Genomic DNA, 21,678 nt, shown 5'->3' with positions numbered 1-21,678 from the left:
AAATCAATGGGCTGGGAATAATATGGGCGGTTAAAACGAATACATTTATAGCAAACATTTATTATAAAAATGTATAAAAAATAACAAAAATGACAATATTATAACAAAAAGCATCGAGAACAGTTATCATAAGCGTGTTATGATTATTACACATATTTCCCTTTCAATAAAACATGATTTCTAAAATCGAAAAATGGAATTATGCATTTACGTAGGTATAAAAATAACCATTGTTGATGGAATGTATAAAAACTGGATATTGCACATCAAAGCACCTTGAGATTGTCAAGTAAAATTGTAAATAAAATGTCTTCATAAATATATTATACCGCTTAAATCTATGATCACATGATGTCAGATTCTGAATGATACGATAACAATATTCAACAATAAACCATTCAATAAATGAATAAAATGGAATGTTAACACTTATCAAAGAATGTGAGAACTATTAAAAGCTGACTGTGCTCGATTTAAGCTTAATATTTAAATGCACTAACAGGAATGTTAAAATATCAATATAAAATGTCAGTATAAAAAGTTGGCTATGGTTCCCATATTATTAAGGAAGTTAATGAGCTTCTATAGACTAGCTATTTGTTGTTAACGTAGCAACAATTAGTAGACATAATTGATAATTAATTGGTACCGTAGAAGACTCGTGTTTTTAAGACTTACTGCCATAATTCTTAATGACAGTCGCTTACATTGATAAAAGTTACGATTCCCAGTGTCAAAAAGGGAGAGTGCTATACACCGTGTATAGCTCAATCTCTCTCACACTTAAATAAATATAACAAAGTTCTCCTGACTTCTATAAATATAGATTTAGCTAAAAGCTGCAACAAATGCAGAGAAGAGGCACTGATTAGCACCAAGATTTAACAATGCTTAGCTTACAGTGATATGTAGTTAGTATCCCCCAAATTTAATGGCGGCTTAGAACTAACTTTCGAGCCCAGGTAAGTAATTCATTAAAATATTTTTGCAATGATCACCACCAGGCAATTTTATGGCGACTTTACAGCCACAAATTGCACAAAAATGTAGCCCGTTTAAATGCGCCTTAAATATACATAAAAATGTTTTTCTGCGCAGCGACTTTTGCGCAAGTTCTGAGCCGCCATTAAGTTTGACAAGAGCATTATTAGAGTATATTTGACTGAGTTTATCCGAGTTTAGGAATGGTTTCGATGACTTCTCTGTAGCGAGCTAACATTGGAGTGTAGATCTTGTCGTGATCAGGGTATGGAGTCGCTACTGGGGACACCTTTAGTTCTGAACCTGGGGAATAGAAGTGAAGAAGGGGTTTAAGAATATTTCTAATGATGTTCGGGCTTAATTGTTACCGTTTTCTTATTTATTTATTCATCTACATACATGTATATGTAGAGTATGTTATATGTAGAGTCTAGAACTTTGTCTCTATGGTCAACGAACTCTTGTTAAACAGAATTTATTATTGTCAATACAAATCACATAAGAACATTGAGGTTATATCATGGTTATATAGTTACCGGGCAATGTGACGCCAGTGTCAGCGCTCCACACTGCGGCGGCGCGTATCGCCGCTCCCAACAACGCTGCGTTCGCGTGCTGATCCTGAATACAGACGATGTCCATTTGAGTACTAACATTTTGGAATAGACTGGATATATAGATAGATATGGATAGATGGACCTTTTTTATTGATATATTTACCTGTACGTATACAGGAGTATTGAAGACGTCGGAGAATATCTGCAGCAGCTCCTTGTTGACTGACGCGCCGCCCGTCGCTATCACACGAGATGATTTGTCTGTAATACAGTAAAATATATTATTTCTTGTTAGATTACAGATGTTTTATGAGAAAAGGATATGAGAGAACTCTCAGATAACGGTATATTTATTTTCGATTGTGAGTTCGCAACTCTCAGCCCGGCCGCTGCGGTGGACGTGGAAGACACCACGGGCGCCGGGTGTCGAGAGACGAATCCCGGCCGCCTTAGGCGTGGGTCTGTGGGCGGTGAATTCGGGTGGCTCATCGTCCTTTTGTTTCTTAGCAGACAACCATGCCCGTGTCGGCGGCGTGCGTTATTCCATGAGCTCTTCAAAGAAAGCCAGCAAACCCTAGTGGCCACAGCCTGCGGGATTGTTCGAAAGAGTTACCGAGCGTGAAGCCCATGTCCTCTGCATGTGCCCGGCGGGCGAGCGCCTGCCCCTCCAGCAGAGCGCGAGCCTCGAACTGCGGCGCCGCGCGAGCCGCCGCCCTGCCTGCTGCGTCCCACATCCAGCGCCCGGCCGCTGCGCGAGGCACTATCTCCGCTGTGTCGTAGTAGATACCTGATAGACATAAATACGAGGAACATAAGAATTCTAGTCTCTAAATGAAAAATAACTATTTATCCCGCAGCTGACAATGACGTTAAGTGAACTAAAATTGACGCAGACCTTCGGGGGAGACTACTAGTGAAGCCAATTTTCGCAAGAGACCATCTTAAAACTGGTCAGAACAAGTGGTCACTGGAGCCAGAGTCACTAATTTTTGGGAGATCCCTGATAAACAACATCACCAATGTCATTATCTCTCTAGGCGCACGGTTCTGCCACTGCTACAGGGCAACAGGGCCCTACAACGAGTTTTATGTAGCTAAGATGGAAAATATCAAGATCTTCTCGTTATTGCATCTACCTTTAGGTTCTATCTTCAGGGGGAAATTACAGTTTCTGGCTGCAAAAGACCTAGCAATTTCATAAATAAGTACGTACCTATCATTTACTCACCTAAATACCCCATATTTCCTCTAACAGTTGCTCTGAGGAGCTCATTGAAGGCCTCCCAGCTGTGTCCCGCCAACCTGTCTCTATGGTTTTGCCTGGTGAGCGAGCCGTTTGCGAAGCAGAGCAGCGCCATATAAGGCGCTTCGGGCGTGGGGCCCACTAGTACGTGCCCGGCGGCCGGCGCGTGCGGACCTGGTAGACCTAGGAGAAGCGTGTCGCTTGTGCCTAGTGAGAGACCCACCCAACCGGAGCGCAGTCGGAGACCTGGGGAATTTCGTTCCATATGAATATCCGATGGATAGAAAGGGATATAAGTCCTCCCCCACATTAGGCGACGTGAGCGCGCTGCGTAAGCGTCGTGTGTTGCCGCGGTGTGCGTGCCACGCGCCCTCACCTTGGCTCCCGCATTGTTTAACCCCCTTCAGTGAAGTTAGTCAATTCAACGCGATTCGAGCGCCACTCCACGCACGCTGCACGTGCGCCTCACCTATATCGGGTGTGTCGTTCACAATCACATTAAATCATATCGCATATACTTTATGATATTCTATGGCGAATTGTAAAAAAAATAACCTAATCCATTCAGTGGTAACCACAGGAGTCATTTTTCGTTTTTATAATTTACAACATCATGTGTAAAGCAGAGATAAAGTTAGGAGTATCGTATGTTTTGATCAGTTGACAGCTGTCAGTTTTCAAGGGAGAATTTCAGTTGGTTGTAATGACTGACTTTTATATGGTGTTCTAATTTTTGCACATTTTTATTCCATTTACTTTGTTTGAAATAAACATTTTTTTATTTTTACGTATTTTTCTTTTATCTTTGTGTTAATCGACATATATTAACCAGTATGACAGAGAAACATTACACGTAATTCAACTCATACAGAACTGATTTAATCAGCAAACATGCCAGTTGTTCTCACGTACAGCATAAACTTCAGTACATAGAAGTACCTACTTAAGTAAACATTCTGTCAAGATAAGAAACATCACATGAATCGGGATAAGTAAACACATTAAATCATAGTTAGAGATAACTGGCGTCTTATCACTTGTTGTCGACAAGTGCCGATTATAACGACTTTGAAGTCATATTATCATAATATTATCGAAACATGAGTGTGATGTTCAGTTGAATTAAAAAAGGAGTTCTTAATCTTATTTTTGAGATTACATCATACACCACAGTTACATACTTTCTTGATTTACAACATTTTCATGTTTTCCTCAGCATAGATTTCGATCCCCCTTATCAGAGCTTGGTCATCACTTTGTTTTGCCAGTCAATTTTTATTAGGTCCTTGCCTGTAACCTACCCTAATAGAAAGCTCATTTAAAACAGTATTTTAATCTCAAAATAATTTAAAAGTCTACTCACCAGCAAGGGCAGAACAATTATCCCCTGTGAAGGCAACAACCTTACACTCTGGCTTGAATCCATAACGTCCCACAAAGTAGGAAGAGATGGGGCCCACCACTGTAGCACTGGGAACTGGGGTGCCCAGCTTAGTTGCTAGAGATTCGTCTCCACATGCCTGGGAAATTATGTATTTCCTGAATATAATTACGTTTTGGTTGATGAATGTGAGTGGTCTACAGTGTAGATCAGACCATACATACATTAATTATGCAATTTTTGTAATGTACCTAGTTTCTATTCAGGTACAATTTTTGAGCCTCCTCTTTTAAGAAACTAAAGTTGGTGGCGAAATGAGAGTTAATATTTGACGTTGATTTGAACAACGTTTTACAAAATCTAAGGAGTTTTTGCAGCACAAGAGATGCTACCTAAAAAAATATAATAAAAAAGAACATGCGATTAAATGAACATCAATCACTAATCTTACCTGTAAACATTTCTCATCCCACTTCATACTGGTAATATCCAGTAAATTCATGCCAGATCCATCAGAGAGATCAATGGGTGCTATCTTCCCTGCCAGCAGGGAGCAGGCGAAGGAGGAAACTAGTGAGATCCTGGCAGTAGCCTGGTAGACTCGGGGACGTTTGTGGAATATCTTGCGGATTTGGGGACCCGTGAAGCGCTCGTATGCTCGAGACCCTGTGATCTTTGATAGTTCCTGGGAAGAAAGGGAGTATAGTTAATAGGATTAAATAAATGTCAATTATTTTACTTGTTATGGACTTGGTTTGTGACCTAGGAAGTATAGAGCAGTGGTTCGAATTGTCAAAAAATTAATTGACGTTGAGAGTGCTACAAAGATGACCTACCAAAAATAAAATGCGGTTGAATTATAAACTTCTTCTTTTAATAGTCAATCAAAAAGAAACTTTTAGGTAAAGTCTTATACATGCATGATAAAGATCTGTGGCTATAATATAGGATTAAAAGTATCAAAATATTTGTTTTATTTCTTCATACTGAAGACCAAACATACCTCAGCGCCTATAGCTTCTTCTAAAGCCTTACAGTCTGCAGTGGTACTAGAATCCATCCAGACAGGAGAATCGCATACAAATGCAGTTGCCAGCTGTGTGTGCAAGAACTCATCGGCTGATAGCTTGCCAAGCTTTGCTTCTGCATCTTTAGACCACCATACTGAGCCATGTTGCTGTAAAACAAATGATGAGACATACCTATATATAAGTGCCTGATTAAACAAGTGTGCCCCAAGCAAATTTGTGCAGGGCCCATAGAAAAATTACTGCCAGGACCCTTAATTCTCAAAACATATTTTTTTTCTTGCTAATGACAAGTTTAACAGCCACAATGAAAAGTCTGATCGGTGGCATTTTTTAGAACCCTAGAAGCTTGCATGCTTGTTGCAATATAGTTAATCTGGCACAGATAGTTATGAATTTTAGCTAATTGGATAGAAGGTATTTTGATAAATATATTATTTTGATAAAACCAATATTAAATACTTCAATTTAAAAAAAAAAACTATTTACCTGTCCAGCACCAGAAACTGCTTCAATAGTAGAAAAATCAACTCCAGCCACAACGAGGCGGTCCATGACCATATCCAGTGCTTTCACCCATAATAGTGGTGGAGCTATCACCTCTCCACGGTCCGTGCCGCGCACCACCCCGCCCGCCGTCCTATGGTTCATAATATTACAGGATTTATTTAAGAGTTTGACAAAATCAGTATGTTACAAATGTTAAAAGAAAAGACTACTGAAGAAAATAGTGAAGAAATGGTGGTGGTGACCAGAGCCAGACCAGGACCTATGTAGAGCTTTATGCATGTGAGCATAAAAAATATTCTAAATTAAATGGCTATGTTATGCAGTTTCATTAAAGTATGAAAGAAAATAAACAGGAATAAAATACCTGAACTCTGGCAGGTCCACATCAAATTCGACATCTGCTTCATGTAGCACACTAAAGTCCTCACCAATTACTATGGCTTTTAGCTGGAAAAGAAGTTTAATGTTATTTACTTTCAAATTATCTAAGGATGACCTTGAAAAAATAAATTAAAACAAATGCATAATTAAGTTAAAAAAATATTAATACACTACCTAATGATTATCAGTAAATATTTTTATATAAGTACTCTTTTTATTTATAAAGCAACAAGTCTAAAAAAATGTAAGTAAAACAGTTTTACACCCCGTTATTTCTATTAAAATATACCTATCGGCAATTTTGTACTAAATATATTTAATGCTATTTCTATGTACTTATTAAAACACTAACACAAATCTTAACCGTTCAACAACATTATTTACTTTTCTTGGATTATAAAAAAGTGCCGAAATAACGCAACGTGATTAATTAAACCTTATCAAGTTGTTTATCAATTATATTGAATTAATTAACTAACTCATTGGCTATACAACTGCTGGTGAAAGAGAGATATGTAAAATAGAGAACATGAAAAAAATTTAAACATGAAACGCAAGTTGTATTAAGATAAAAAAAATATATTTTACATACCCTTTGAGTACTAAAATCAAAGCCCAAAAAAGTTTTTCTTGAATCCTCAGTCATTTTTATATTTTGACAGCACGGGCGGGCAGTGACACAGCTCTTTGTTTCGTTCAGGAACGCGATATCGACTTTGCTTTCGTGACTGAATGCCGTTTTGTAAAATTCCAACGCGATTTCACGATATCGTTATAGTATTTTATTAGTCTCAGCACACAAATTAATCGCCGTAGCGAATGTTTGGTACAATTTGATAAAGAATCCCCAGCAAGGTTGCTATTATCTTATATTGAAGAAAATATAATTTACGCAATCGACACTGTTTCTATAGGTAATCTTCGCTTAGAAATTCATCATTTCAAATTGGCATTATTTTCATTTATTGCTATTTCAGTTTATGCTGCTCTAATGACAATTCATGCAAATTAAAGGTACAAATGTTTCATTTCGCAATGAAAATCACAGACATTAACAGGATTTTTCTTAGAACTAGGTGGGTAACTGGGTTAGATAAGTAACTTCTCTATCACACTCAGATATATTTTTTATTTTGATCAATTTCGAATGAAACTTTACAAAACTTTTATACCTGCTGCAAAAAATACATTAATATACCTAATACGTTCTGTATAATATTAATATCTCTCCGTTGATAAACTCTGCCAACCAATCTCGAATAGCTACTAGAAAACCAGCGAAGCAGATCGACACACAATAAAACAGTTAGATCGCATTGTTAGCCTTTTTAGGTACCTAACATGGTGGGTATGAATCATAGCGCGGAGGCTTACCTCACAGGTAGGTGGAACGGGTTCAGTGACCTATATAGCCTCACACTAATGACCAACGTGGGTAGGTACACATGCTTAATTGAACAAAGCGCCTATAATAATATTAGCTTATGTATATTTTTTAATTACCTGACCAGTAAGTAGTTATATTATGGGTTGGTTTACTTTTTGAAATATACTTGTTGTACCTACAAGGTAGAGCCTTTACCTACTAAATTATTTTTCAATTCAAATGGAATTATTAAAATAGTAAGTTCTATGTTCCTTGCTGAAATCATGTACTCACGGTGAAGAAAGTACAGTACAAATAAATAGGTTACAGTAGGTTGAAAATACGGTATCATAACCCGAAGCAGCGCCTGATGGTTTTGTCTTCGTGCAGTTGAGAAAATTCTGCAATTATTATTTCGGCAGGCGCTAAATATGTGGCGCTAAGCGTTCACTTTTTATCGGATTGTTATATCATCAGTGAAAATACATATGTTACAAAACTCTGGTATAGAAAGAAAGAAAGAAAATAAATTTTATTGCGAAACAATAGACGCATCATACACTTAAAATTAGGCACATTATACAGAAATAATAATAGAAGAGGAAAATATGCGTCTTACAGCGCGCAATACGGCCCTCGCTCAGTATAATGCTGCGACCTGAAACGAGACAGAGTCCCAGCGCTGGTTTTCAGCGATAGCCGGTGCTACCGCGATGACGTCTATCGGTGATGCTGATTATGAATTGATATAAATTAAAATAAATAAATAATATAATGTAAATGTTTTGTTTTATGTTGTGATATGACTTTTTGTAAAATCATCATATGGTGTGGTGTGGTGGTCATGTGTGCTATTCATTTATGTGGTATCATCTACTGTACCATTTAGATCTAGATAATAACAGCACTCGCATCGTGTTCCCCACCTGCAATGAAATGAAAAGTTTCTTGTATTACCTAGTCGCAAGCATCGTATGCCTAATCATGTTTGTAAATCTTGTCTTGATCTTAAATTAACTATGTAACAGTACTTAGCATACCTACGTTTTGAAATAAATGAATAGCAGTGCTACACCTAAGCAGGTAGGTAAGCACTATGTTGGTATCGTGGTCGGAAACGCTACTGTCCGACACAAGGTGTTGGATTCAATATCCACGACGATAAACCTTTATTTGGATTTAATGGCTATTATTTATCTTTACAAAGGCGCTACGTAACTATCATACATGTAGGTACTTCTGACTGACATTTTCGTGAAGATATCCGCGATATTTGTATGTAAGTTTTTCTCAGTTTCCACGGCACCATCTTGGCATTCTTCCTCGTGTACATATCTATGGCGTTAATTTTCACACTGCCTATCTAGCTGACCGAAAAGGTGCCACCCACACACACGTACACGGACAGGCACACACAGGTTTCCGTGTGTGCAGCAGGGGTGGTATGTAACGAAACTAATCGTATGGAAAACCTACACGGGTGGTGTAGCGCGCTTTCGACGGCTATATTTATCTGTGCCACCCCACCGGGGATTGCTTGGACGCGGTGGGACGAACGCTTACGCCTTTAAACTTCAAATACGTGTCACTTTGCGAGCGTTTGATCAAGATATTAGTGGAACGCAGCCTTTGGGCGGCCTTCTTTATTTAAACTGTTGTCGAAACCAAGGGGAATATGCCGCTGTCAGTATATGGTCGAATATTTTCAGGAAAGTTGATGAAGATTCAAATCCAGTTTTCCAGCAGGACGAAGCTCACATTTATATAGGATTCTTAAAACATTAAACTATGGACTTTATATAAGTGTAGCAAGATGCTTGTTAATAATAATATCAATCCCTGTGTGGAGAACCCATCTACTATTTCTATATAGCTCAGTTCAACCGTACTCGGGGCTGCAAGAATAGGGACATGCTACATAGGACATGCGACTGCAACATGATGCAATATGAACAAATAGGACATGCCAACTTTATGTCCTTTTAAAGTTAAGTTTAAAATACATACCCCGTTCATCATCTTCCTACCCTTTACCCAACTATGTTGGGGTCGGCTCCCAGTCTGACCAGGGGCCCGATTCTCCTAATTTTACTTAAGCAACATACGATTCACGTTCGACTCGATTCGACTGATATCCAATCCCGACTCGATTACGATTGAAACGTATGTGGCATTCCGCTATTTTTTCTTTGAAATAAACGTTTTTATCCTTTTCTGTCATTCAATAATGAATCATTTTGTCTGCAAATGATTTACGATTGCAAAATGATTGTACAGAACTACCGTATTGACCAAAATCACCAAAATAGCAGACCAATCGCACACCAATCAAATGTCAATCGAATACGATTGGTCTTTTATTAGTAGCAGAATGCCTGATATGGTTAAAACTACTATTGCGATCATATTGCGATTCGATTTCTATTCGATTTTGACATTATTAACTTAGGAGAATCGGGCCCCTGATGCTGCTGACTACCAGTGTTTTACAAGGAGCGACTGCCTATCTAAGCTCCTCAACCCAGTTACCTGGGCAACCCAATACCTCTTGGTAAGAGTGGTTGTCAAACTGGGTTCTGACTACCCTTACCGACTGCTAAAGACTTTCAAATGACCTTCCAAGACACCGAAGGACTCGGTATGACAAGATGGTCGCCCATCCACAGATCGACCATGCTAAGCGTTGCTTAACCTTATGAACGATCGTCCCATTCGACTTTGACTGGGCTATGAGCTCTTCCTGAATAAATACCCCATTCTGTAGTTAACAAAATAAATAAATAGAACGAAACCTATAAAATATTGGATATATTAATTACTAGATATTACGTATTTGGTTGCGGTGGATCGGTTATCGTTGACACTGGACACACAGACAAGACTAACTCGATACCTTAGCCGCAGAATGAAGTTCAACTTCGGAACTAAAAGGCTGCGGTTATTTATTTGGAATTAACCGACCGTGACCGACGCTATTTCATTATTCATAGTCATTTTATTTTGTGACTAAATTAGCTAGAAACATATATTCTCAGATCTAATCTTTTGTACCTAAGTATGGGTAGTACCTATGTATATGCATTTTTTTTTGTTTTCTTAATTGTAATTAGTTTGCCAGTTAGGGTTTTCGTCATTCTAGTCTTGATCAGACTATGCAAGAACATAAAAACAATTACTTCAACTGTCGGAAAAAGTAATACATGCCATGTTAAAGGCAAGAGTTTCTATTTAAAATAGGCCTGAGAACCATCGTACCTATTTAATGGCTATTTTATGGTTAGCAGAATTACAAAAAGTTAAAACATGAACCGTCAATAAGGAAACTACATACTCATAGGATACGCCAATGAAACATAGGTATGTATATGTACAATTAAAACTCGTAGCCCAACAAAAATCTTCAAAACAACATCCAATATTTGAAGCTCAAATAAAAGAGAAATCCAAAAATGCCAAGTGATTATTCAGCACAGTGAGCACTTGGCAGCGGCCGGACAGATCACGCCGCTAGTTCGTGCCAAACGCAACAGGTGGCGCCACATGCTCACAGCATTTTGTACGAGAGTTAGTTTTTCAATGTGGTACTAGTATGGAAAAATTGGGAAATTGTTTGATACGGGCAATATAATCTGGAATCATGGTTTTCATTAAATGTTATTAATTCTGGTTTTCGATTAAGTGTTAAAAGTACTCCTACTTACTTTAATTAGTGTCATTTTCATATATGTAATAATTTCTGATTATCATTATCAGGGGGTGCTTATTTTTTCGTACTACGACATCGTAGCAGGAGACCGTAGCGAGGTCTACATCGTAGCACACCACGTAGAGCTGCTACGTCGTAGCCCGCTGGACCTTGCTACGGAGTCGTAGTCATTCCAACAATTTTGTAGACAAGTTTAAAACTGTTAGGCATAGGTATATTCTGGTAGATTCTGGCATTAGAACTAAATTTTTGTACAGATCACCCCTTTAAAGTTTTTATAAAAAGCAACAAAAAGTTAATTAAACTGTATCCCTGTTATAAGTAGTAATAATTTTTCAGACCGGCAAAAACCGGCTGTAAGATATTCTATATTAGTCCTTTGCTTTCCTCAGCCATGCTGACCAGCGTGTTCACAAAAAGTTGATACGTGAGCGATCATCTGTGACATAGCGTAGCGCTACGAAATGTCGTAGCAGTTCTACGGTGACAGTTTGCTACGAAAGTAAAAGCTTGTGAGTAGCACAGTATACTAAATTCGAATTTCGTTTTTGCCTGCGGTTTCACCCGCGTCCCGTGGGAACTTCTCCACGAAACCGGATAAAAAGTCTATTGCCTTCCTCTATGAATGAACCATCTAATTGAAATGAAATTAATAATTTTTAAAATAGGACCAGTAGTTCCTTAGATTGGCGTGTTCAAGCAAACAAACTCTTCAGCTTTATATCATTAAGTAACTATATCGGGAACACTTATTGTATGGTATTAGTACAATAACGTAGCGGCTACGAAATGTCGTAGCAGTTCTACGACATAATTATGTAATACGTATATTAAAAACAAGGTATAGTTTTAAAAGCTCCAAAAATCATTCACATTATTATATTTGTAGAACCAAGTATTCATGTTATGTTTTCCAGATTGATTGCAGTTTTGTAATCGTATTACACGGCAAAGTGACTCAGTTTCCAGAGCAAGACAGAGATGGAGCTACATAGGATGAATATCGTCTCTTTTCAGTTCTCTTTTACTTACGTGATAGAGAAAAATTAAAATATCTACTTCGTTTTTTTTTTGCAGTCTAATGAATTTCTTGATGAATTGATGAATGAATGATGGTTCTGCTAGCATTACTACTGAAATCTGTATTTTAACATGGATGACAGTGGTGCTCATGGCACCCAATACCATAGCTAAGAACCGGACATGACTGTACTTCTGAAAAAATATTTATTTTACATTGAAACTTTTTGGTAATATTGTCTATTAGTGTAACCAGAATTTTATTCCTTTTTCAAAATTCAATCCATAGCATAAAAGTAGTGCATGTTTTATAATATAAGTGTGTGTGTGTGTGTGCGTGGTGGTACGTCGGTGTGGTACGCGCGAGTGGCGTCTGGGTGTCGGGCCGCGCCGCGAGGATGCTGCGCCTCTTAATATTGTAAACAAGAGCTTTTTCGATTGGTGGGCGGCACCGCGCACGCGCCGCAAGACCATTACTTGTAGCGACGTCACGAACATTTTATTTATTGTGAATTGTTTTGTTTGAATACTCTGTTTTTTTTACTATAGTTATTTTGTTCGTTTTTTATATGTAAATAGGATAGAGTGATTCGCCAGATAAAGAAAATATAATAATTTTGGGCGGAAAACCGAATATAACAAATGTCAAATGTATCATCAAAGTACCTATCTAAAACACACCGTTGATAGGATGTTTAATATCTTATATTAAGCAATCGAATGGCTCTACCTACAACATTAACGGGTTTTGATTATATCAAGACATCAATAAACATTGACGTGTAACTAACATTAAGTAGAATCATTGTCACAACAATACCGAGCAGTAAGTATATAATAAGGAATTGTTCGTACCAGCGAAGCGAGTTGCATATAATGCTGCTGTGCTTAGAAAAAAGAAAAGCTTCGAAGTAGGTTGTAAGTTAGTGTCATAAGTTGAGGAACGTTTCCAGAGATAAGAGTGGAAATCGATTGTAGCGTGGTGTGTGTTGCCGCCGGTACGAGGTCGCGGCGGCGGGCGGCGCACGGCCGGCGCGGCGCGGGGGCGCGGGGGGCGAGGCGCGTGCGCGGGCCGGCCGGGGCGCGGGCGGCAGACGCGCCGCGATGGTGGGCCGCGACAGCCGCTCGGAGAGCGCGGCGCGCCCCTGGGCGCCGCGGCATGAGTAGCGCGCCAGCCCGGCCCGGCCCGCGCGCCCGCCATGGCGCAGGCCGCGCCCGCGCCCCATCGCACCCACTCCTTCGCGAAGAAGACCTTCCACAAGCCGACCTACTGCCACCACTGCTCGGATCTGCTGTGGGGCCTCATCGGGCAGGGCTACGGCTGCGAAGGTACGCGTCGCGCATGCGCCCCGCGCGCGTCGATACCGGCTCGGCGCGCGGCCGCCGCCGGCACGACCAGCGCGTTATGCAACCCGGAGCCCGCGCCCGGCCCCGGGCGTGTCCGCCCGGCCCGGCCGCCCGCCCCGATCGATACGCCCCGGCGCGTGCCCGGCCCTCGCCCCGGACTGTTCACGTGCACGCGTCGCGTGCTCGCCTCTATCGCCTTGCACTTGAAATTTCAAGGACGTAGGAGGCCGCAGCGCGCATGTGGTCTCCGCGCTGGTGGTGGTGCACGCGAGGTTGCGCGTGCAGGCGCGCGCTGTAGGTCTGGGGGGATGTGCTGGGGACAGGCTAGAACAGCTGGAAGTCGAGGGTGTCGGTGGCGAAGCGAGTGAGCATTCGGGAGCATATCGATCGATCTGTTTTGTAAGAGGTTTTTTCGTAGCGGTGTGTCGGGGCGGGGCGGAGGCGGGGCGCGGCGCTGCATCCCCGCTCGTGTATCCTAGCTGTAAGCTCGTCATGTGTCCCATGCCTAGCGCGGTGGTAAGTGACCATTAGCCGCAGGGTGTCCACTATGTTGCACTCCACGAGCACTCGCTCATTACGTGCGAGATGAGAAGACATCTTGTTTTGCGCATTTTGTTTTGGTCCCATGTAGCTTTACTTAACGATGAACTGAAAATCAATTGATGCTATCTCCCTTATTCTTACAGTAAGGATTTTTATTCGTACGCAATACATAACTTTCGTATCGTAATATTACGTGTACTACGAACATGTAAGGGCCTCTTTCATAGACCTAACACATGATCCGGCAGGTCACCACAGTTGTTCGTGACATTGCGCTTATTCATTCAGTTTAGTTGACAAAATGTTTGTACCTATGCGTTATGTAGAACCACAAAATATTTGTAAATTAATACCGCAGTAACTTAAAATATGCTCCAAACATTCAGTATAATATTACATCACACAATTATCCTGATAGATTTTCCTGGTAGTATCGCATTCGATACGTCACGACAGCAATGTTAACAAACAAAATAACTGCTGTGACTAACTGTAGTTAAAATTTAGAACCAACGATAACGCTTTAGAACGCGGAAAATTTTACATGGCATGTACTATACCAACTATCAAAGTTAGATTCACTAATCAAGTTCATGTATTCTTCTATATTACTCTATATTCTTGTAACAATTCTGTATGGTTAGGTTAAATGAAATGGTAACAGTTGAGCATCTGCGAGCTGCGTAGCTCGTGACTCGCAGCGTATCGATCTTCACGCTCGTCCCAACGGGATTGGGCATAGAGACGACGGCTTCTACATTCACTACGCCCTGCCAGTTACATTGTTGATCCAATTTCTAAATACAATGTAGTGCTTTAGGGGTGTAACAAATAGTCGATTATGTAATTCGATAGCTAACTTGTGACAACTTAAAATGCAATAAGAACGAAATCGAATTACATAGGTGTAAAAAAATAGGAAAGTATATTTTTTCATGCACTAATTTAGCTGCTGAAGCCTAATTGTGACATGTTCTTTTTGAACGTATCATAAGAAATACGAGAGTATGAAATTAATATAGCGCATTTCAGTGTTGAAGTAAAAAGGCTGTTAGTAATTTCTCTGGTATCTAGTAGGCTTGCTTTACTGAACTTATACATCTTAACCACGCACGAAAGAGTAATTAGCTTCAGTTTATTATATCTTCTAATAACCTGACACGCCGGTTAGGTCTTTTGGAAAAACGCTTCTTTCAGCCGGCAACTGTAGACGTTACGATTTTTACCCATACAAGGGTATGTTCCAAAATTTGTTCCTTTTAAACATACACATCAATACTAGCTATTTCCCGCGGTTCCACCCATCTCGTAAATAAAATACGTCGCGCACTGAGTTAAAACGTAGCTCGTGTAGTTTCTCATGCTGTAGCTTGATATTATCGGTGTACCGAACATCTAAATTACCTTACTATTACAAACGCTTAAGCGAGACCGATAAACAGAGTGACTTTTCCCCGTATAATATTAGTGATGATGTTTGAAAGAGGCGTTGTTTCATTGGCCAATTACGTTTATGTATCGATAATATAATTTTTTTGAAGTAATAACTTTATGCAACCTTAGCCCTTAGCTTTAAAGTACCTTTTAGTCTGTCTCGGTAAATGCCTTAGCTTTAAAGTACCCTTTAGCCTGCCTCGGTAAATGAGCTATTCTTTGAAAGAGCTTTACAATTCAGACCAGTAATTCCTTAGGTTTGCCCTTACAACAAAATAACTCGAAACAACGTAAACGAACTCTTCATATTAACAATACTTGTAAATAAGTATAGATTTAAACATGTATGCAGTAGATATTACAACATTTCGCAAATCCAAACAGAAATGACAAAATAGTTGTTATTTTCCTTTTAATTTAACAATGAACGGTAAATATTCGTATCATTCGTTGCCTATTAATGATATCCTAACCTGTTATTACTAATTAAAAGTTGTCAGACAAACCTATGGGGGTTTTTTACGTTAAGTACCGAAAGAATTACTCTTACATGCTCTTACAGTACAATGTTTGCGAAGGATTTGGTAAAAAATATTAAAATTTTAAGTTACATAAATGGCATGACATAAATGGCCATTTAAAGTTGTGTCGATTCATCACTTAATAATCATAGTAAATATCTTAGGAAACGCAAAAAAAGTGTTTAAAAATAATATACCTTCTCCTCAATAATTTGCAATGATACAAAACTAAAAATATTTTGAACGAATTTGTACGTATGTATGTGTAGATGTAGACACCCAGTAGATTACTGGTAAACAAAAAAAGGATGATTTTTGATCAATCTTCGTGATTCCGAATAAAATCTTTAGTACTGAAGTCTATTTTGAAAATACATATTTACATAACTACATAACAGTTTATTTAAAATATTCCTGCTACATATTCACAATATATTTACATTAATTGAAAATAAAATAAAATAAACTTATATATATATATATACAACTTAAAACTAATACAGAGCATCAAAAAATTGCTCCTCATCGCTGTCACTGGGTAATGTACCCAAAAGACTGGCAGCATTGCCACGTTGGATGGCAATGCTCAACCTCTGTGCGAAATAAAAGCCAGCCTTTGGGTCCCGGGAAGTGTCAACCAGGCGCTGGGAAATATCCCTGGCAAGAAGGTGCGCCCTCGGACCCCACGGCCCTAGAGTTTCAACCCCAAACGGCTCAAACATGTAATTGCAAATTGTAATTTCAAACATGTTATTGCAAACATGTAATAGGTATGTAACATCAACATGGTGAAAATATCACTTAACTGGTAGGTATATTTCATTTTTAGCTTCACTAAAATCAATAGGTTGCCAAATCTGTTTATTGTTCTTTTGTGTCTAAAGAGTCACTCTTCTTCTTCTCAAATGTTGTAGTCACGTTGAAGTCCATATTTGTGATTCTTTTTTCGAATAAAAAAAGCGCGATTGCAACACATTGCGCAAGGGACAAAACCAGGGTTTTTAGAAGAGCCAAAATTAAAATATTTTTCTATACCTATGTGTATATTCTTTTACTTTTTTTAAATAATCTGGGACAAAGCTATTGACATTTTAAATATAACGATCGATTTAGCAAGAAATACCGAATCCAACGTTATGTAGGCAAAATGTCCCTTACGTCATTTCACATTTCCGGTATCGATGTACGTATTTATAATTAAAAAAAAAAGCATTGGTCATTGCTTTTGTGATAATCGATACTCAATAGTTTCTTCATTTCATTTGAGAGCAAAAAAAGACCCCATCGTTTTTTAACTTACTGGTTTGAACTTACTTAGTAGGAACAACATCTTGTCAAAAAGCTCATTGAAGTACGTACAATATTCTTTATCTAACTACTACCAACAACGAATTATGTTCGCATTTAATAGGTCTTCTCCATAATACAAATAATATCGTCACTAGAAATGTCTGTCGCGATTTTACGATGTAAGAAAGGATATGAGTAGTAGATAGTAGTCGTTCACTCACGCCGCGGGACACAGCTAGTATTCCATAATTTGTCTCTATAGTTCGGCCATTCAGAGAATGCGTTCCTGACACGTCGCGATTGAACTGACGACGTAATAACATTCATTGATTATTGATATAATAATGTTGTTTTAATGCTCCTCAATTGTTAAAACGGTAAACAACCAGCAAAAATATTTTTATCGTAACTGCAACGCCATTGCAAAGTTACGTCGTCAGTTCAATCGCGACGTGTCAGGAACGCATTCTCTGAATGGCCGAACTTAATAATTCTCATTGCGTTTCTCGCGATTCTTACATTTTTCTGATAATATACAAAATCAATAGCAAAATATGGAATGTAACAAATTGCTACGGAATACCGCAAGAGACAATTATATTGAAAGCTAATTTCGAAACTGGTTAAAAACTCATAGATACACTAAGTAATATTCTAGAAGAATCACCATAGGATTCCATAACTTGCTTTTTTTCGTCACCAATCCTCAATTGCTTCTAAGCTTTTTATTCTTTGATTCACACATTCCGTCCCATTTGTCACTGTGTGCATTTCTACACTCGTCATAATTACTAAGATAAACATCATTACTAATATGAAAAAAACTAAGAAATATGCAAATCAGAAAGCTCTCTTCATCCAAATACGCTTATCATCATATTTCGTAGCAAGGTCCGCGTAGCGCCGTAGAAAGTACGTAGCAAATTGTAGTAATTCCTCGTAGCGGGCTACGGCGTAGTATTAGGCCTACAATGCACAAAACGATTGTTATACTTTTTATATTTAAATATGATAATATTTATAGTTTGATATATTTATTGGTTCAAGCTAATTTATGTGAAGCGTTTACTACGGCGTACGTCACTGCTGCAAGGTCCTCGTAAGAATATCTTTACATTTTCGCATTTGCGGTCATAGTAAATTATACAGAAACTGTTATTTCTGTATTTATAACGTTATATTACTTGAATTAGCTATAAGTGTCGATGTTCCACGTGCTGTGCTTCGAGTTTCGTTATTTTCCTTGCGTTTGTTCTAGGTAGCGTTCATCAGGGCACGCCACCATCGTGGCGGTAAGTCCCCTCTTTGAGGAGTGGCTCGGGAGGAGTCACGGCGCCCTCACGTACCGCATGACGCAGGTCCTCACCGGACACGGTTGTTTCGGGAGGTACCTGCACCGCATCGGTCGTGAGGAGGCGCCCGGGTGTCACCATTGTGCGGACAGCCCCGAGGACACGGTGGACCACACAGTCCAGGTGTGCCCCGCATGGGAGGGGCACCGCCGGGTCCTCGTCGAGGCTTTGGGCGGCGGCGACCTCTCGCGTCCGGCCCTGGTTCAGGCCATGGTCCGGGGCGAGAGGGAATGGGATGCCGTCGCCTCCTTCTGCGAAGCGGTCATGCTCGAGAAGGAGGAGGCGGAACGCCAGAGAGTCCGCACCTCTCATCCCGGCCGCCGCGCTGGACCAGGTAGACACCATGGGCGCCGGGTGTCGCGAGATGACTCCCGGCCACCGTAGGCGTGGGTCTGTGGGCGGTGAGTTCGGGTGGCTCATCGTCCCTCTGTCTTCCTAGACGACAGACCCGTGTCGACGGCGCGCGTTGTTCCACGCGCTCCTCAAAGAGACGTCAGCAACCCCAGCGGGGCCCAGCAGGGCCAAGGCCTGCCGGGGCTGCGGGTTGTTCGAAAGAGATACCGCGGCCCTGGTACATAAAAGGCCTATGACGGAACACGACGATTTTAGTCAGTAAGAGTCTGACACTCCCTCACCGCTGCTAACCCACAGCGGGAGGGGTCATTTGATGATTTTACGTCGATAAAAAAAAAAAAAAAAAAAGGTAGCGTTCATCATAATGCCAAAGTTTTTGGTTAATCTTTCCCTTATCTCAGACATCATTTTCATGACAAGTTTCATCTGTAAAAAACATCTCCCTCGTCATTGTAATTAAATGCCTACTTTTGTAATACATAACACATAGTTACGTTGTATATATAACACCTATACAGACACGCCCATTCTACGACACAACTAGTTCTAAAGCATTACCGACAGCGTCACCTATCAAAGCTTTTTCCACAATACCTTATTGTTTACCGAATCAAAAGCCTGTAACTAAACAAAAGACGGTGCACAACAAACTGTCACTGCAACATGCAAGACAGTTGTAACAAAACAACAGACGGTAGAACCAGCCAACAATGATGTTCATTATATAGTGACGCACACTATCTCGACACACGTCGCGGCGGCAAGACAAAGCGCGTCCGACCGCCCGCGAGCCGCCATTGTGCGACTAAGATAACGCGACGTGTGGAAATGGACAAGTTATTGTCGCACGTCGGTGTCGCCCGTGCGGAGACAGCCTTAGCTTTGAATAAGCGTGACGTCAGCATGTATTGTGCGCTTATCACTTATCAGACGATTATGACGAGCTGTGTTACAGTGGCGTGTACCCTTGTTCGATACTGTACAATTTACTTTGGCTAGTAGGTACATTTCCATTTAGAGATACTTACATCTATTACAACAAATACTTCGATTTTGGAAGACCAATGACAACAACTTGAATTTCAAAAGTGACATTTGAATTTAAAATGCTTACATTATTACTAACAAGAGAAAGCTCAATTATAAGGAAACTTACTAAACAAATCAAGCCACTAAATAAGTTATTCACACAAGTTCAAGAAGAACTTAAACTTAACTCTGCAATAACCACCAGTTAATTGCAAGCACTTGAAGCATTGATTGTCTAACGCCTGCCACGGACCCAGTACTTAGATTCCATTTTTAATTAAGGCAACTTTCACTCTCTAGAGAACTATTCACCTTATGACTGAAGTCTTTAAGTTCAAATTAGCTTGTCTTGATGTGTAAGCTCGTGGGCGTTCAGGACACACGCCTCGGTCTATGATATTTACCATTTGTTTCAATAATGGCGGTCGTGGGCAGTGTGACACGTCAGGACGTCACTATTTACCGACAATATTTACATATAATTATTATAGAGAAATGTAAAAATAGAAAGAACATTACAAGAATAAATGTACTTTGGCAAACTTTTATTATAAGTAACATAATGAATACTTACTACAAAACTTTTCTAAATTCGCGTCTTTTCAAAAATATAATCATAATACAATCCAAAAATGTACTACCAAACAAACTTCCACGACGAATTCAAAACTAGAACCCGTCAAGTGCCCGTCATAAATAAATAAAAGTATGTTTATTTTGGAATCCACAAAGCCTATTGACGTTCTAAATATAGAACTCCTTGGTCTTGCAAGCGGAGTTTGAAAAAAAGTAGAATTCGTAGAAGCTGGCTGTTGGGTCGGTACCGGGGCTACGCCCGGCGTATGTAGGCCACCTCTGACGTCACGCGGTGATGACCCAGTTCCATCGCCATTGAGAGACGCGCGTCAATGGTACACCTCCCCCCCCCACCTGGCCCCGGGCCCCTTGCAGCTAACAGTGCAGCACCCGGCCGGCTGAAGGGGGCGTGCCAGAAATTCATTAAAACATATTTCTGATAACAATAAGTTATTTTTGGTGTGTACAATTATGAACGAGGCAGCTTAAAAATAGCCTTGACATGTATGTTTTTGAGCATAGTAATGTTAGGAAAGTTGCTTAGAGAATTGGTTGTATTAACAGTGTTATTTCAATCATATCGCTAGAGGGAAGTAGCGACAATCCACCGGAGTGTTACTAAACGCTCCCAGCGAGTTCTTTCATTCAGCACGCGGTACATTTAAAATGTATAGTCATAGGGCTGGATGCGCAACACTTGCCGGCTTTGTGCAAATGTCGCGCATTCACCGCGGCTTTAATTTGTTCTTTGTGGTGCACTGGGATGTTACTCTAAGTTTAGTAGCCGCCGACTCGTCCTCATTACTGCCTTCTTACATTGTGCCAGTTTTGTAAAATGAGGCTGCAGTTGCAGTGCTTTCTTTATGCTTTTTCTTCATCTAACCGCAGCTAAGTAAGCTAGTCTTTTAAATTTTGATAGGTTCTTCTTAAGTTTGTAACTTGAATTCTATTGTGAGGAACAATCTAGCTATGAATGGGACCACCTAGTTATTGATAAGTTTCATTAAACCAATCTTGAAAGTCTCAAGTGCACCTGCAGTCTGTAACTGGTGACTGAAT

The 21,678-nt window shown here is 39.9% G+C and overlaps 2 protein-coding genes across 10 annotated transcripts in view; one reads left to right on the top strand and one right to left on the bottom strand.

Moving 5' to 3' along the window:
- Positions 1-44: 44 nt before the first annotated feature.
- Positions 45-6,806, bottom strand: LOC124634248 (xylulose kinase). Of its 2 annotated transcripts, none has more exons than XM_047169710.1 (11): positions 6,674-6,806; positions 6,065-6,147; positions 5,680-5,830; positions 5,166-5,339; positions 4,614-4,847; positions 4,145-4,301; positions 2,767-3,027; positions 2,152-2,325; positions 1,702-1,799; positions 1,518-1,602; positions 45-1,284 (listed from the first exon to the last, which is right to left on the bottom strand). In XM_047169710.1, exons 1-11 carry the CDS (start codon positions 6,725-6,727, stop codon positions 1,169-1,171), a joined length of 1,587 nt encoding a protein of 528 aa, XP_047025666.1. In that variant the 5' UTR covers positions 6,728-6,806; the 3' UTR covers positions 45-1,168. The 2 variants fall into 2 exon arrangements, with proteins under 2 accessions (XP_047025666.1, XP_047025667.1); XM_047169711.1 differs by having other exon boundaries at positions 1,518-1,630; positions 6,674-6,756.
- A 6,440-nt stretch (positions 6,807-13,246) lies between these two features.
- The window catches only part of LOC124634215 (diacylglycerol kinase theta), a 32,223-nt gene continuing 23,791 nt past the window's right edge, over positions 13,247-21,678 (top strand). For 7 of the 8 annotated variants that reach the window (XM_047169657.1, XM_047169656.1, XM_047169658.1 and 4 more), the window contains exon 1: positions 13,248-13,502. In XM_047169657.1, the coding sequence (XP_047025613.1) occupies positions 13,373-13,502 (130 nt within the window). In that variant the 5' untranslated portion in view covers positions 13,248-13,372. Of the gene's footprint in view, positions 13,503-21,678 lie in introns of all 8 variants that reach the window. The other variant, XM_047169655.1, reaches the window with a different exon arrangement.

The sequence above is a fragment of the Helicoverpa zea genome, chromosome 11 (assembly GCF_022581195.2).
Source record: "Helicoverpa zea isolate HzStark_Cry1AcR chromosome 11, ilHelZeax1.1, whole genome shotgun sequence".
Taxonomy (NCBI): domain Eukaryota; kingdom Metazoa; phylum Arthropoda; class Insecta; order Lepidoptera; family Noctuidae; genus Helicoverpa; species Helicoverpa zea.
Note: the sequence above shows the minus strand (reverse complement) of the source record. Positions and strands in the feature narration are given on the sequence as shown.

What these genes read in the sequence shown, in the direction of transcription:
- LOC124634248 (XM_047169710.1), bottom strand. Translation starts at nt 6,727, where the DNA reads ATGACTGAGGATTCAAGAAAAACTTTTTTGGGCTTTGATTTTAGTACT. An exon ending in TAATTGTTCTGCCCTTGCTG is followed by an intron (nt 3,028 to 4,144) that starts GTGAGTAGACTT and finishes GAAATTCCCCAG; the next exon opens with GTCTCCGACTGCGCTCCGGT. An exon ending in AGGAAATATGGGGTATTTAG is followed by an intron (nt 2,326 to 2,766) that starts GTGAGTAAATGA and finishes TATGTCTATCAG; the next exon opens with GTATCTACTACGACACAGCG.